The sequence below is a fragment of the Erithacus rubecula genome (assembly GCF_903797595.1).
Source record: "Erithacus rubecula genome assembly, chromosome: 19".
Classification (NCBI taxonomy): Eukaryota; Metazoa; Chordata; class Aves; order Passeriformes; family Muscicapidae; genus Erithacus; species Erithacus rubecula.
The window spans coordinates 11,593,973-11,607,298 of record NC_136671.1 but is presented as its reverse complement, the minus strand read 5'-3'; the positions used below and the strand labels follow the sequence as shown (position 1 = coordinate 11,607,298).

At 53.0% G+C, this 13,326-nt stretch overlaps 1 protein-coding gene across 16 annotated transcripts in view; it reads left to right on the top strand.

Annotated features, from left to right (window-relative positions):
- The window catches only part of NCOR2 (nuclear receptor corepressor 2), a 222,085-nt gene extending 213,460 nt beyond the window's left edge, over window positions 1-8,625 (top strand). For 11 of the 16 annotated variants that reach the window (XM_079322088.1, XM_079322087.1, XM_079322101.1 and 8 more), the window contains exons 42-47: window positions 1,410-1,556; window positions 1,836-1,981; window positions 3,279-3,332; window positions 5,183-5,410; window positions 6,898-7,077; window positions 7,326-8,625. In XM_079322088.1, the coding sequence (XP_079178214.1) occupies window positions 1,410-1,556; window positions 1,836-1,981; window positions 3,279-3,332; window positions 5,183-5,410; window positions 6,898-7,077; window positions 7,326-7,501 (931 nt within the window). In that variant the 3' untranslated portion in view covers window positions 7,502-8,625. The remainder of the gene's footprint in view (window positions 1-1,409; window positions 1,557-1,835; window positions 1,982-3,278; window positions 3,333-5,182; window positions 5,411-6,897; window positions 7,078-7,325) is intronic. The other 5 variants (XM_079322093.1, XM_079322089.1, XM_079322092.1 and 2 more) reach the window with 3 other exon arrangements.
- The last annotated feature ends 4,701 nt before the right edge of the window (window positions 8,626-13,326 follow it).

Sequence of the window (13,326 nt, the reverse complement as noted above, 5' to 3'; positions counted from 1 at the left end):
TAAATGTTAGAGAATTTGTATCTTGTACTAGATTGGTTAGTGAAAGAGTAGAATATTCAACATAGAAGGAGATTGGCATTGCTCTGCCAGGCTTGGTGCTGTGGGGTTCCCTCCTGGCACAGCCCAGCTCCTTCATCTGTCTCATCTTTTCCCTCTTGCCATCCGTGTCCTGGAGATGCTCTTTAGACCCCCTCAGAGTCCATGCATAATTCCCTTCCCAATCTGGCCAGTGTCACAGAATAGTTTAGGTGGGAAGGGATCTCCTGAGATCATCCAGCCCAGTCTTGACCTCTTGAGCAGGTTTTCCTGGGTCGTGGCTGGTTGGTTTCAGAGTGTCTCCACTGTTGGAGACAGCACCAAGCTGTTCCCAACATTTCAGCACTCTTACAGGAAGAAGGGGTTTTCTTGTGTTGGGATGGAATTTCATGTGTTTCGTTTGTGCCTGTTGTCTCTTGTCCTGTCACTGTTCCTGACCACAGATGATTCTGAAAAACCTGAAGCAACACGTTTTCCATTGGTTCAAAGTTAATTTTATCTTCCTCCTTCACAGTGAATCACAAGTTTAATAGACACAGGTGCCCTGACAACTGCAATTGTTCATTTCAGGCACCACCTGTATTTGTTTTAAAGTCACTTTCAAATCCCCTTGCTGCTACAAGGCAGGCCTGGTTGCTGTTGTATGGGATTAAAAAATGGGTCTGTCTTCCCACCCAAACACCCACCCAGATGTATCCAGGAATCAGTGGTGCCTTGTCAGTAAATGGGATTGTTTTGCCCAGAGTTGCCTTTAAGACATGAAGGAAAAGAGCCCAGCTCTGACCACCCAGTGATGAAAAAAACGGGAAAAAAGAGAAACCACAGAAAGAACAAAGATGTGAATTCCCAGAACTCACTGTGAGGAATTCCTCACAGACTGGAGCCTGTCCCAGGCATCAGAGGCCAGCAGTGATCCTCTGCCAGCTGCCCCAGCTCCAGTCCCCTCCTGAGCCACCCAGCTCCTGGCAAGGAGGGTGACAGGTGGCACTTCTCCTTCTGCTGTGTTCACAATAGAGAGTGTCTCCAAAAGAAAAATGTCACAGCCCTGCACAGGGATCCATGTCCCTGCCACCAGCAAATCCCTCCTGGGCTGCAGTTTGGGGTGGCTCAGCTGAACCTGGCTCAGCTAAACCTGGCTCAGCCCAGCTCTCTCTGCCCAAACCATGCTGAAAAGCAGCAAGAATCCTTGTCCCCTCCCAAGCCAGGGACAGGGGCTGGCACAGTGACCCCATGGCTGTCACACTGAACCCATGGCTGCCCCACTGAACCTGTGGCTGTCCCACTGAACCCGTGGCTGTCACATTGAACCCGTGGCTGCCCCACTGAACCCATGGCTGTCCCACTGAACCCGTGGCTGTCCCCTTGCTGTGCAGGTCCCCGGAGCAGGGCAAGGCAGCACCAGGGGGCCCCGAGAGCTGCATCGAGCCCGTGTCTCCACCGGACGGCGCGGGGGAAGCCGAGCACGCCAAGAGCGCCCCGTACCCCGTCCTGTTCCGAGAGGGAGAGCCCATGGAGCAGAGGTATGGCCTGGGGCAGCTGGGCATGGGCATGTCCCCACACGTGGCCTGGGCTGGGCTGCTTTCCTTGCTGCCCAAAGCTCTGTCCCATCCCAGGGGGATGTATTTGTTCAATACCATGGGCTGCATTTATGGTTGGGATATGAAGAGTGGCAGGAGATGCTGAGGATTCCAGGAGCTCCCAGCCTGATCCTCAGCAGTTACACTGAGGGAAGATGATCTTTAGGTAGGATTTTGTGCAGTGGACGTTGCAGAGGTTTCCAGTGGTGCTTTGCTCTGCAGGATGGGGTCCAAGTCCCCAGGAAACAACACTCAGCGTCCTGCTTTCTTCAGCAAGCTGACTGAAAGCAACTCTGCCATGGTGAAGTCCAAGAAGCAGGAGATCATCAAGAAGCTCAGCACGACCAACAAAAACGAGACGGAGTACAGTAAGAACCTGTGGGGGGGCAAATGCAGGAAACCAGGGGAGGAAAAGCCTTGAGGACACTTGAAGCAGAGGAGACTGGGGAATGGATGCTGATGTGTTAAAGAGCTGGGAGCTCCCAGACAGCTCTGTCTGCACTGTAGAGACAGACTCCATGGTCTTTGAGGGTCCCTTCCAACTCAGAATATTCTGTGATTCTGTGGAGTACAAGGTCCAAATGTTTCCTGGAGTGCTGTGTTCTGGTGCCAGCAGTCACTGTGCGTGTCTGGGGAGGCAATGGGAGACTTCCCAGCCCAGACTCTCTGCTCTGAGGCTGTCAATCCCACCCTCACCAGATAACCTCAGTAGGAAGGAAATAATGAGCTGAGCATGGAGGACACTTAAGAGCAATTGATATTTTAATGACTGGCCAGCCAAGCTGAATCCTTCCTCCTTGAGATGCATCTCCCCCCAGCCTTACTTTAAGCCCTACATCAATATTGGTGCAGCTCTGTAAAACTAACCAGGCTGGCTCAGATTAGAAATTCAGCCCATTCATTCATTAACTGCTAATAGAGTAGATAGGATCATAATTTAATTTAGCCCAGCATTATACAGTCAATACTAATTCAATTTGAATCCATCTTACAACAGCTGCATCGGATAAGAGGGACCGAGCTGTCTCGTCTCCTGGATGATGTTACCATGAGCCAACAGTATTGTTATGCCCCTTTGGGGACATGTGGCTGAACCCCCTGACCTTCCACACTTTCCCTTATCAAGAAAAAATATATAGAAATTGGATACGCCTCTTATTTGATGAGAATTTCTGTTATTCTAAGGAAAGCAATATCCAAGTCAAACAGCTCGGCTAAGAGGGAAAATATTGATTTAACATTTCTCCTCCTCCTCGCCCTCTCTGCTGCCCAGATCCTGCTCCATGGATAGGGGGCACTGAGCCTTTGAAAATCCCAAAGGCAGGAGAGAGGGTTTGGCTTCATGGAGCTTGTAATCCCAAGGGCAGGAGGGAGGAAAGTACTGAGCACAAAGACATTGCCCTGCCTTTCAGGGCTCTGCTTTTTTGCCCTTTCCTGCCTGGTGAAGGGGAAGGTGCCCACTGTGTGTCTCCCAAAGGTGCTGGGAGTTATTCCTGGTCCCAGCCAGCACCCACAGTCCCATCCCTGTGCCAGGGGAGCTGGGCTGCTGTTGAGAGTGCTGTGACAGGGATGGGAGTCTTGTCATGGCAGCCACAGCAGATCCTCCCAGCCACTAACCTGCACGTGCTGCTGTCTGTACTGAAGAGCTTCTTTGTTTTTCTGCAGATGTGGGACAGCCTGGGACAGAGATTTTCAACATGCCAGCGATTACTGGAGCAGGTAACTCCCCACATACCTGTACCTCATTTCCCACAGGGCTTACAGCTGTGGAGAGCAGGAGGCTCAGTAGATTTAAGCATCTCCTTTGTTCTGTTTTCCCTTAAGACCAAGTGTAACAGTTGCTGCCTCAGGGCACAGCACAACTCCCTGCTGTTGGGTTGGAGAAAGGGCAGTGTAATTCCTTGGAAATCCTGGCAGAGTTTGAGGAGAGGTTGAAGGTTGAGCCATCTGATGCCATCAGAGGGTTAAACCACCTTAGCAAGGTGGACCTCACCCCTGGAGAGAGCAACCTGCTCTTGGTGGGAGGGCAGTGGCAAAGGGGAATGTGAGGGTGGGCAGTGGGGTCTGTGTCACTGTGGGCTGGGCAGGATGCAGGAGCCAGTTGCAAAAGCAAACTGGGGCAAGAGCAGCACCCTGTGCTGGGCAGAGTGGCCACGTTGAGGACTGAAAGGGAGATGAGGGGTGCTGGGACAGGAGGAGGTGTTCCCTGGGAGTTGGAGGAGTGCTCAGGCCCAGGACCAGCCCAAGGGACAATGACAGTGGGAAACTGTCACACTGACCAGGTGGGCTCACCAGTGGAGTGAATCCCCACTGAGGAATACTAATTGCTACTTAATTGATTGAGGAGATTAATGCTCTCCTACAGCAGGAATCCTTCAGGTTGATTTAAGTAGGAGAAGAGCAGGTTTCCCACAGCCAAGGGCAGGAGGTTGGTGCTGTGGGAGGGCCAGTGGTACAGGATTGTTTGCCAGTGGAAATGAGTTTGGGAGAAGAAGTGAGCTGGCATCAGCTGCTGGGGTAGGACCTGAGGGACCCTGTCAGACGTTTGAGGGTCAGTTTTGGCTGGAGGGGACCAGCAAAGCCCCTGCTTGTTTTTACAGCAAGACAAATGTTCACACTAGGTTTACAGGAGCCTGGGATCTGTCCCTTTCCAAGCAGAGGGGCAGGAATCCCAGGCCAAGCACTCCAGGATGGGGTCAGCTGGGGGGGCCTGGCAGTTTTGTGTCTATATTTTGCCCTTTGCTTGTTCCCTGTGGCTGCCACCCTGGGAATGATGGTGGCTGAGCCTCTGGTCCCTGTGCGGTGCTGCAATATAACTGCATGGCTTGAGACTCACACCCACGGCACACCTCGCCTCTGCACCCTGTCCTGGGCCCAGGGAGCCCAGCCTGGGGGGGGAGGGGGGCAGGGGCTTGCAGGGAGTGTGAGGAGGGACAGCAGGACGAGGAGGGACAGCAGGACGAGGAGGGACAGCAGGATGCTCCCCTCTCCCGGTGTAGCTCTGGGGGCTGCCTGCATCCTGTCACCCCAGGGCCAAATCCAGGCTTGTCTTTCTCATCAAGTGTTTTTGTGGGGTTCTCCTTACTCTTCCCTGATTTCCTTTATGGGAAACCACCCCAGCCTCCCAATCCCTGGCACACTGACTTTTGCTGTGTGTGCTTATGGACCCCAAATCCAAATGACTTTACTTCTGCCCCCATACCAAGCCCAGGCTGGGTTGGGAGCACAGCTCCTGCTCCTTGGAGATGCTCAGTGACAATCCCTTGCCCCATTCCCTGGCCCTGGGGAACCTTCCCAAAGCCCAGATGGCAGAGTGAGTCCCGCCCCGGGGCGGGATGGAGCGGGAGGAGGAGGAGGAGGAGGAGGAGGAGGAGGAGGACGGGTGCATCGCAGTGCTTTAAAGAACAAGATGACAAAGTTTGTTGCTTTGCGAGAATGTGCTGACTGTTTGTTTCTTCCCTTCTCCCTTGTCTCCTTTCTCCCCCTTTCCCCATCCCCCCCATCTTTCTTCTCATTTGGCTCCCCCCCATCTCCCATCCCCTCTCTCCTCCCTCTCCCGTATCTCCCAGGGCTAATCAGTTGTAGGAGCCAGTCGGTCCAAGAGAATTCCAGTACCAACATGGGGTTGGAGGCAATAATTAGGAAAGCCCTAATGGGTAAATATGACGAGCAGTGGGAAGAGCGCTCACCTCTCAGTGCCAATGCTTTTAACTCTCTGAATGCCAGTGCAAGCCTGCCCGCTGCTATGCCCATAACTCCTGCTGATGGACGAAACGAGGACGTGCGCTCCTTGCCAGGTCTGCAGCCCTCTCCACCTTCACCCTCTCTGTGTTATTAATTCTCTGCCTTTTGATCTCCCCATTTACAGGGGGATTTATTCCTCCCCTCCCCGTTTTTGTTCATTTTGGTTTTCTTTTCTCCCCTCCCTTCCCTCCCTCCCCCAGCTTTGAGCTTTGTGGATCTGCTGATTAATCCTGTTTGATGTTAATTTAATAGTCTCCAAAGGTGCTGTTGCTTTCTCTAAACCACTGACTTGCTCCTTTCCCTATTTGTTGGTTTTAATATCTCCTTTTCCTAAATTTTTTTTTACACAATGGAGAAGTTTATGGGGGTGGAGAATCCCCCCACCCAAAAAATCAAAGGCATAAACTTGAATAGCCAGCCCCAATTGTCTGTAAACCCCCAGGGGGATTGCTGCTGCCAAAATAGGGGAAGGTGCTGAGAAGGGCTGGAGTGGAGGACTCAGGGCAGACATTTCCCTCCCTACTGCAGTCTCTGGGGATTTCAGGGCAGAATCCAACCTGGGCTGGGATCTGGGAGCACCTGGAGCAAGAGGGAGATTGTAAGGGAGCTAAAAGTGGTGCCTGGGGAATGATAAGAGAGGTGAGCTGGGGGTCAGCTGCCCCATGGCAGGGTCTGCTCAGCTTTGGGGAGACTTGAGCAGAGATGAGAGGGTGGTTGCACAAATCCCCAGTTAAGAAAGGGAGGGAGGAAGGGGACCAGGGATGGATGGGGGAAGCATTTACCCCCACACATGAGGGCAGAGTGCCTCATGTGAGAGCCCTGCACAGAGCATGGCAGCACTGCCAGGGATCACCCTCGGGAATGCAGGACAGAGGCCCTGCTCAGGACAGATCCTGGTGCACACCTGCACCTTCCTCCAGGTCAGCTCACACCTCTCTGGGGCAGCTAACACCAGCCACTCTAAAGCTTTTTGCAGAAAAGCTTTTCTGGCTCCTGCATGAAACCAGCAGCTTCTTGCAGCTGTTTCCTCCCATGGCTGGTGAGGCTGGCTGCTGCTGGGCAGGCAGGGTGGGATGCAGGGCCATCATCCCCCCTTGGGGAGCTCCCCCTGCTTTAGCTGGGCTCCCCTGCCCCACAGAGGCCCTTTGACAAACTGCTGAACATCATCCCCAGGGATGTAAGGAGGGGTGAAAGACCATCCTGGCCATGTAGACCATGAGGAGGGGGGGTCACTGCCTGTGCATGTGGGGCGGCACACGGAGCTCAGGAGCAGATCCTGCAGGGAAACAGCCAAAGCCACACGGCCTGCCCTGCCCCTGGTGGCACCAACCCACAAAGTGGAGCAGCCCAGGAGGGACAGAACCCTCCTGCAGCCGCTGCATCCCCCTGCCCCATCACCATCATCCCGGGGTGAGCTTTTCCACTGCCACCAGCCGTTTTTGCCAAGCTCCCAAGGGGGGAGCTCTGGGCACCCGCAGCCCCGCCCCAAGCCCCCAGTGCTGTCCCAGGAGCCGGGTGACAGCGGTGCCTCTCTTTGCAGGAGGAGGGGGGAAGCCAAAGATCGCTGCCAGACCCAACAGCCGCAAGGCCAAGTCCCCGGCGCCGGGGCTGCCCTCGGGCGAGCGGCCGCCCTCCGTGTCCTCCGTGCACTCGGAGGGAGACTGCAACCGCAGGACCCCCCTGACCAACCGCGTCTGGGAGGACAGACCCTCCTCCGCAGGTGGGGCTGGGGGGGACGGGCAGAGACACCCTGGCGGGGGCGGGAGGCTGCAGGGGACGGGGGGACTAAGGGACATGGGGACAAGGGGACATGGGAACAGGGGGAGAAGGGAACGAGGGGACAGGGGGATGTGGGAACAAGGGGACGGGGGGAGAAGGGAACAAGAGGACAGGGAGACAAGGGGAAATGGGGACAGGGCGACAGGGGCAGGGCCACCCCGGTGCTGAGTGTCCGCTCCTCCCCGGCAGGCTCGACGCCGTTCCCCTACAACCCGCTGACCATGCGGCTGCCCAGCGGGGTGGTGGCGGCCGCGGCCAGCGCGCCCCTGCCGCAGGGCGCCCCCGGCAGCCAGCACCACGCCTGGGACGAGGAGCCCAAGCCCCTGCTCTGCTCCCAGTACGAAACCCTTTCGGACAGTGAATGAGAGGAGCCGGGGCAGGGAGACGGCGACCAAACCCGGGGCACAGGGAGCCAGCGGGACGCCGGGGCCACCCCGGCCCGCCGGCTCTCACCAGCGAAGATGCAGGAGCTGAGCTATTTCATTTTTCCCTTTTCCTTATTTTTTTTTTCCCTTCCCTCCCAACCAGCAAATTTGGTGGGGATGATGGTTTTTTTTTTATTATTATTATTATTTTTGGTTTGGTTTTTTTTTTTTCATTTTCTTTGAGTTATTTTTTTTTTCTTTCTCAACATCTGGAAATTTCTGCATCTTCTTCGGTCTGATATAGAGAAAAAAAAAAAGCCTTAACGAGACAAAACCCAAGGAACCCATCTTCGATCTTGGCAGCCGTGCTGGGCTGGAGAGAGACTGTGAATGGCCGTGTGTCCATCCAGAGGGGCCGTGTGTCCATCCCAGGGCCATGTGTCCATCCCAGGGCCATGTGTCCATCAGGAGTGGCCGTGTGTCCATCAGGAGCAGCCATGTGTCCATCCGGAATGGCCATGTGTCCATCCCAGGGCCGTGTGTCCATCAGGAGTGGCCGTGTGTCCATCAGGAGTGGCCGTGTGTCCATCCCAGGGCCATGTGTCCATCCCAGGGCCGTGTGTCCATCAGGAGCAGCCATGTGTCCATCAGGAATGGCCATGTGTCCATCCCAGGGCCGTGTGTCCATCAGGAGTGGCCGTGTGTCCATCAGGAGTGGCCGTGTGTCCATCCCAGGGCCGTGTGTCCATCAGGAGTGGCCGTGTGTCCATCCCAGGGCCGTGTGTCCATCCTGGCACCGCTCGGACACTGCACAGAGTGAGGTGCTGCTGGATGTTCCTGCAGAGTTGGCCCCGGACCCGGCCATGGGGGATGTGCCTCAGAATTGCAAAACCTTGAGCGGGTTAAAGAAAAGATTGAAAACGAAAAAAACAAAAGAACCCAAACTATTGACAAGTGAAACGGGACAGAAGGCCCCAGGTCGGTTCCCTGGCTCATCGAGGGCATTCCCGTGCCACCAGACCTATCAGCCCTGGACATGCTTGGAAGGTGGCTGGGAGGAGTGGGCAGGGAGGGAGTGAAGAGCTGTTTCTCTAAAAAAAACCCACAAACAACTCGTGGTCCCTTTGCTGGAAGCAATGGGAGCGGGCAGGGCCGTCCCCGGGCTGGCTCACACTGCCCAGGAGGGGCTGGTTGCTTTAAGTGCATTGTTTTCTGAATGGTGAGAAAAGGCAATTGTAAATTGTATTGGTCTACAGGGTATATTTTTGATACCTTCGGTGAATTATGTCAATATTTTACGCAAGGAAGGACTTAAACAAAACACAGTATTACATGCTGTAAAAGAGGTTCTGTTCTTACATGCAGGCTTTGATGCATTTGTCCATTGTATGGAAGGGTTTAAAAAAAAAAAAAAAAAAGGTAACAATGATCCATCCAAGTTATCTGAGAGTCAGGAGAATGTATGTACTTAGTTTAAAAAAAAAAAAAAAAAACCAAACAAAAATCTTGCCATGGTTGCAGGGCCCCCCGTTACACACACCTTTGCTGGTTGTAAACGTTGATTCTCCAGAGCCCTCTGAGCTGGCCAGGGCAGGGGCAGAGTGGGCAGGAGGCCAGCGTGGCAGGGAGTTCACAGGAAACTTTAAAAAAAAAAAAAAAAAAAGGAAAAAAAGTTAAAAAAAAGTTTTTATTGTATTTTTGTGATACACACGAATGCTCTACTTTACATTATTTTTTTCATTCCATGATGTTGGCTCATATCTGCAGTTACATGGTTAAAGAACAAAAATATTAGACTTTTTTTCATTCACTTCTGCTTTCTCGCTCTGGGGGGAAAACAAATGGCAAAAAAAAAAAAAAAAAAGAAAAAAAGAAGAAAAAAAAATAAAATGTATTAAATGCTTTGCATTCTATACGCTAGAGGAGCCCCAGCCTCGGGCAGCCCCGCGGGCTCAGGCACCATCACCTCCCCCAAGGAACTTTCTTTTCCCCCTGCAACGTTCCCAGGTTGATTCTGATTTCAAAGCAAGAGAATGATGATGTTTGTTGTTTGTTTGGGGTTTGTTTTTGTTTTCTTTTTTTTTTTCTGTTGGGTTTTATTTTTTGTTTTGTTTTTTTACAATGTACAGGTTTTTAAATGTTCATCGATGTTTTGTGTCTTTTCTGTTGTGCTTTTTTTTTTTTTTTTTTTTTTTAAAAGAAAAGAATCCGAGACAATGCACAAACGATGTGGAAAGTCTTTGCATTCCCAGGTTATTGCTGCTGGTGTCTCCGTGGCTCTGAGCTGTACAAACTCACAGAGCTGATGTCTGGGCAAAACGCTATTAAAATGTTGCAGATTCTGCTGGGGAAAAAAAAAAAAAAAAAGAATTATCCAAATCTGACCCATCTTCAAAGCCGCCTCCTGAGCTGATTCGGAAAAAAACAGCGGAAAAAACCCCAACCACGACAAAGAATAAAGTTCCCACTTGGCACAGTAGCAATACTGTGTGCTGCTTGGTGTCTGCAGGTGTGCAGGAAGGCTGCTGGGGACGGTGGCTGCAGAGTGACCCAGCAGGGGCAGAGAGGGGCCTGGGGCTGCTGTCCCCAACAGCAGTGCTGGCTGCCACTGGGTCACTCAGCCCTGCAGCAGCTGCTGGGACAGCAGGAGGGGACACAGGCTCAGGCAGGAGCTGCAGAGCTGTGCCCAGCTTGCTGTGTCTGCCATGGCAGCCTTCCCCAGCAGCATGGGCAGAGCCCAGAGCCCTGGGATGGAGAGAGAAGAGCCTGTGCCACCCTTCAGTGCCAGCCCTGGAGCCGTGTTTGTGCTCTCCCTCCACTCTTCTCCACGTGTGCCAGGAGCCCAAAGCACACCTGAGGCTGTGCCTGAGCGTGGCAGGAGAGTTCCAAGGTACTGGTGAGGTTGTTCCAGCCCTTGTGGGGTTTGTGGCTCAGTGCTGATGGATGGATGGATGGATGGATGGATGGATGGATGGATGGATGGATGGATGGATGGATGGATGGATGGATGGGCAGGTGTTTCCCAGCAGCTGCTGGGCAGGGCAGTGTGGGCAGGAGGGGACACGAAGGTGCTGGGGTGACACTGGTGACACTGAGATGCTGCAGGGCTCCAGCAGCCTCACCCCTGCCCAGTGGGATCCAGGTATTGTTCCTGAATGGGGGAATGACAGTACTGCTGATGTTCCCAACTCTGCAGGAGCACAGAGTGCTGTGTGTCCCCATCCTGCCTGTCCTAGGCTGGGGTGCAGGACACCAGCTGAGTCCAGCACAGGTGGGTTTAGCTCCAGTGGGATCCTTGCTGAGAGCTCAGCCCCACACTTGGCCACAGCACTGCTTGATTTTGGCACTCCTGTCTCCATTGCTGTGTCTCCCCACACACCCCAGGCCCACCCAGCCCCCCTGGAGCTGCCTGGCTTGGTGGGGATCCCCCTGGAGCTGGGAGGCTGCAGAGGATGGTCCTGCTGTACCTGCTCAGGTGTGTACCCAGGGCAGTGTGGTTTTGGGGAAGGAGGAGCTGCTGCTCCTGCAGGTTGTGGTGTTTTCCCCTCTGGCTCTTGTTCCCACCAAGGCATCCCCAAGCACCCCAAAATCTCAGAGCAGGATCTGACAGCAGCTCCTTGTGCTGTCAGCTGCAGTTCTGAATCCAGGAGAAACATTAAACTACTCCAAAACCCCGAGTTTATTACCAAGTTTGTAACTTGTACAAAAACAAACGAATCTCCGGACAATTTCTCTCTTGAACTGTATTGGGAGGGGGAAATTGTGTGTGTACCCAGCCTGTGCAGAGCTGCTGTGGAGGGACTTGTGCCACAGCAGGGGCTGTGCAGGGAGCCCCAGGTGTAAATAATCCCACAGCTGGCTCCAGAGGGAAGGTTTTCTGCTGGAGCTGCTGGGTTTGTTCACTGTTGCTGTGCCCACCAGTGACCACTGCTGTGCTGGTGAAATAAAAAACAAACAAACCAACCCAACCAAAACTTCTTTGACAGCAGAAAGCAGCTCCTGCCTGTGGGGGTGTGTGAGCCTGGGCAGGGTGAGCTGCTCCTGAGGGGAGGGGGGTTAAGGGACCCTGTGCTGGCACTGATGGGGTGTCTGAGGTACCGTGGGCTGAGGGGACCCAGGGGTGGTGGCAGCAGGTGATGAGGGCACAGTGAGCACCCCTAGACCCTTGTCTCATTCACCCAGGGCTGTAGGAAATTTTGGGGGAGGCTAATGAGCAATTATATAATTAAGAAATTAAGAAGCCCTGGGATCTGTTTGTGGGTCTAAATTGCTTTACCCCCAACACCTGTCCCATGAGGTGTGACTAACTTCAGGGAGTGCCCAGGTGATGAGTGGGGTCACTGAGCTGAGGGGTGGCTCTGCAGGGAACTGGTTGATGCTGTGGGGAGTTTTGTCCATGAGTGGCTCTCAGCTGGCTTGAGGGGCTTCTGCTGCCTTTCCTGGGGCTCAGAAATGGCTTTTACACAAATGATGTTCTCCTGAGCACAGCAGTGAGGATTTCAGCCAGGCTGTGTCCCTGCCTTCTGCCAGCCCTGCCTGTCTGGTTTCTCTGCCCAAGGAAATCCAAAAGGTTTTTTCTCCATGCTGCTGACCCTGGATCATCTGGATTGCTGAGACACCCTCTGAAATCTCTCCAGGTCTGTACCCACACTGACCAAATCCTCCTCCTGTCTCCCTGTGCTCCTCCAGCAACCAGCTGCCATGGCAATGCACTGGGCAGATCCTGCTGGCCCTTAAAAATCAACCTAAAGATCTCTTGAGACCAGCGATTTTGTTAAAAAACCTTCTTGGAAAAGCTTTTGCCACTCTTGAAGGCAATTAGAGTGAGTTAATAACCAGTGCAAACAGTGGCTGGGCTGTTCAGCCTCTCACATCAGGGTTTAAATGCTGACAAGGGCTGACAGCCATCTCCCTGGTCAATAATTCACACTGATGCTGAAGAAACAGAAGGTGGGAAAACTCTAAATTCAAGGCCAACACTTAGAATTTAATGATGGAAAACTTTAGGTCTACTTGCAAAGCTCTTACATAAAGAGATGAAAATGAAATGGGACAAAAGCAGATGGCTTTGAAAACCAGCAATAGAAATATGTCAGCAATTCACACTCACTTGTATTTTAAGTGGCAGACAGGAGTTTTTAGGGGAAGGTCAAAGATACCCCTGATACCTTTGCCCTGGACAGGCTGGGAAGGTGCAGGAGCATTGTGACCTTTGGTGACAAATCAGTGTTCAGTCAGGATTAGAGAATTCTGTTTTCTTTTGGGAAGAATTAAAACAAGAAACTATTAATTTTTTTTTTTTTAGCTAGGCCAGGTTGAGTGACAAGAGCAGGGAGAAAAGGGCACAAGGTGGAGGCTGTCCTTGTGGGTGATGAAGGGGAGTGGGATGCAGCTGGGGCACCCAGCAATGAGCAGGGCAGGATTTTTATTTTTAAAAAGGTACAAATCCCACCAGAATAGCACTCCTCTGTGCTGGCAGCACCCAGCCCTGTGTCCTCCCACGATGGTGGCCCACAGCCCTCACACACTGGCCCCAGCTGAGCCAGAAGCTGTTGCTGGGCTCTGTGCAGCAGGAAGCATTTTATCCTCTCCTGACAATTGCAATGCAAATAGCCATCCATCAGCTCCTGTGATTTGCCATGACATTATATATGCTCTGTGATGATGGTGCAGAGGGATAAAGAGCTGATCTTGGCAGGAGATGAGACGGGGCAGCTGGTGAGTAACTTGGAAGGGAAATGGAGCAGATTTTGGTGGGATGCCTGGCTCTTATCAGCACTGGGAGCCTGAAGGGTGTTGGCCAGAGGTGTCCAGGCTGGCTGAGC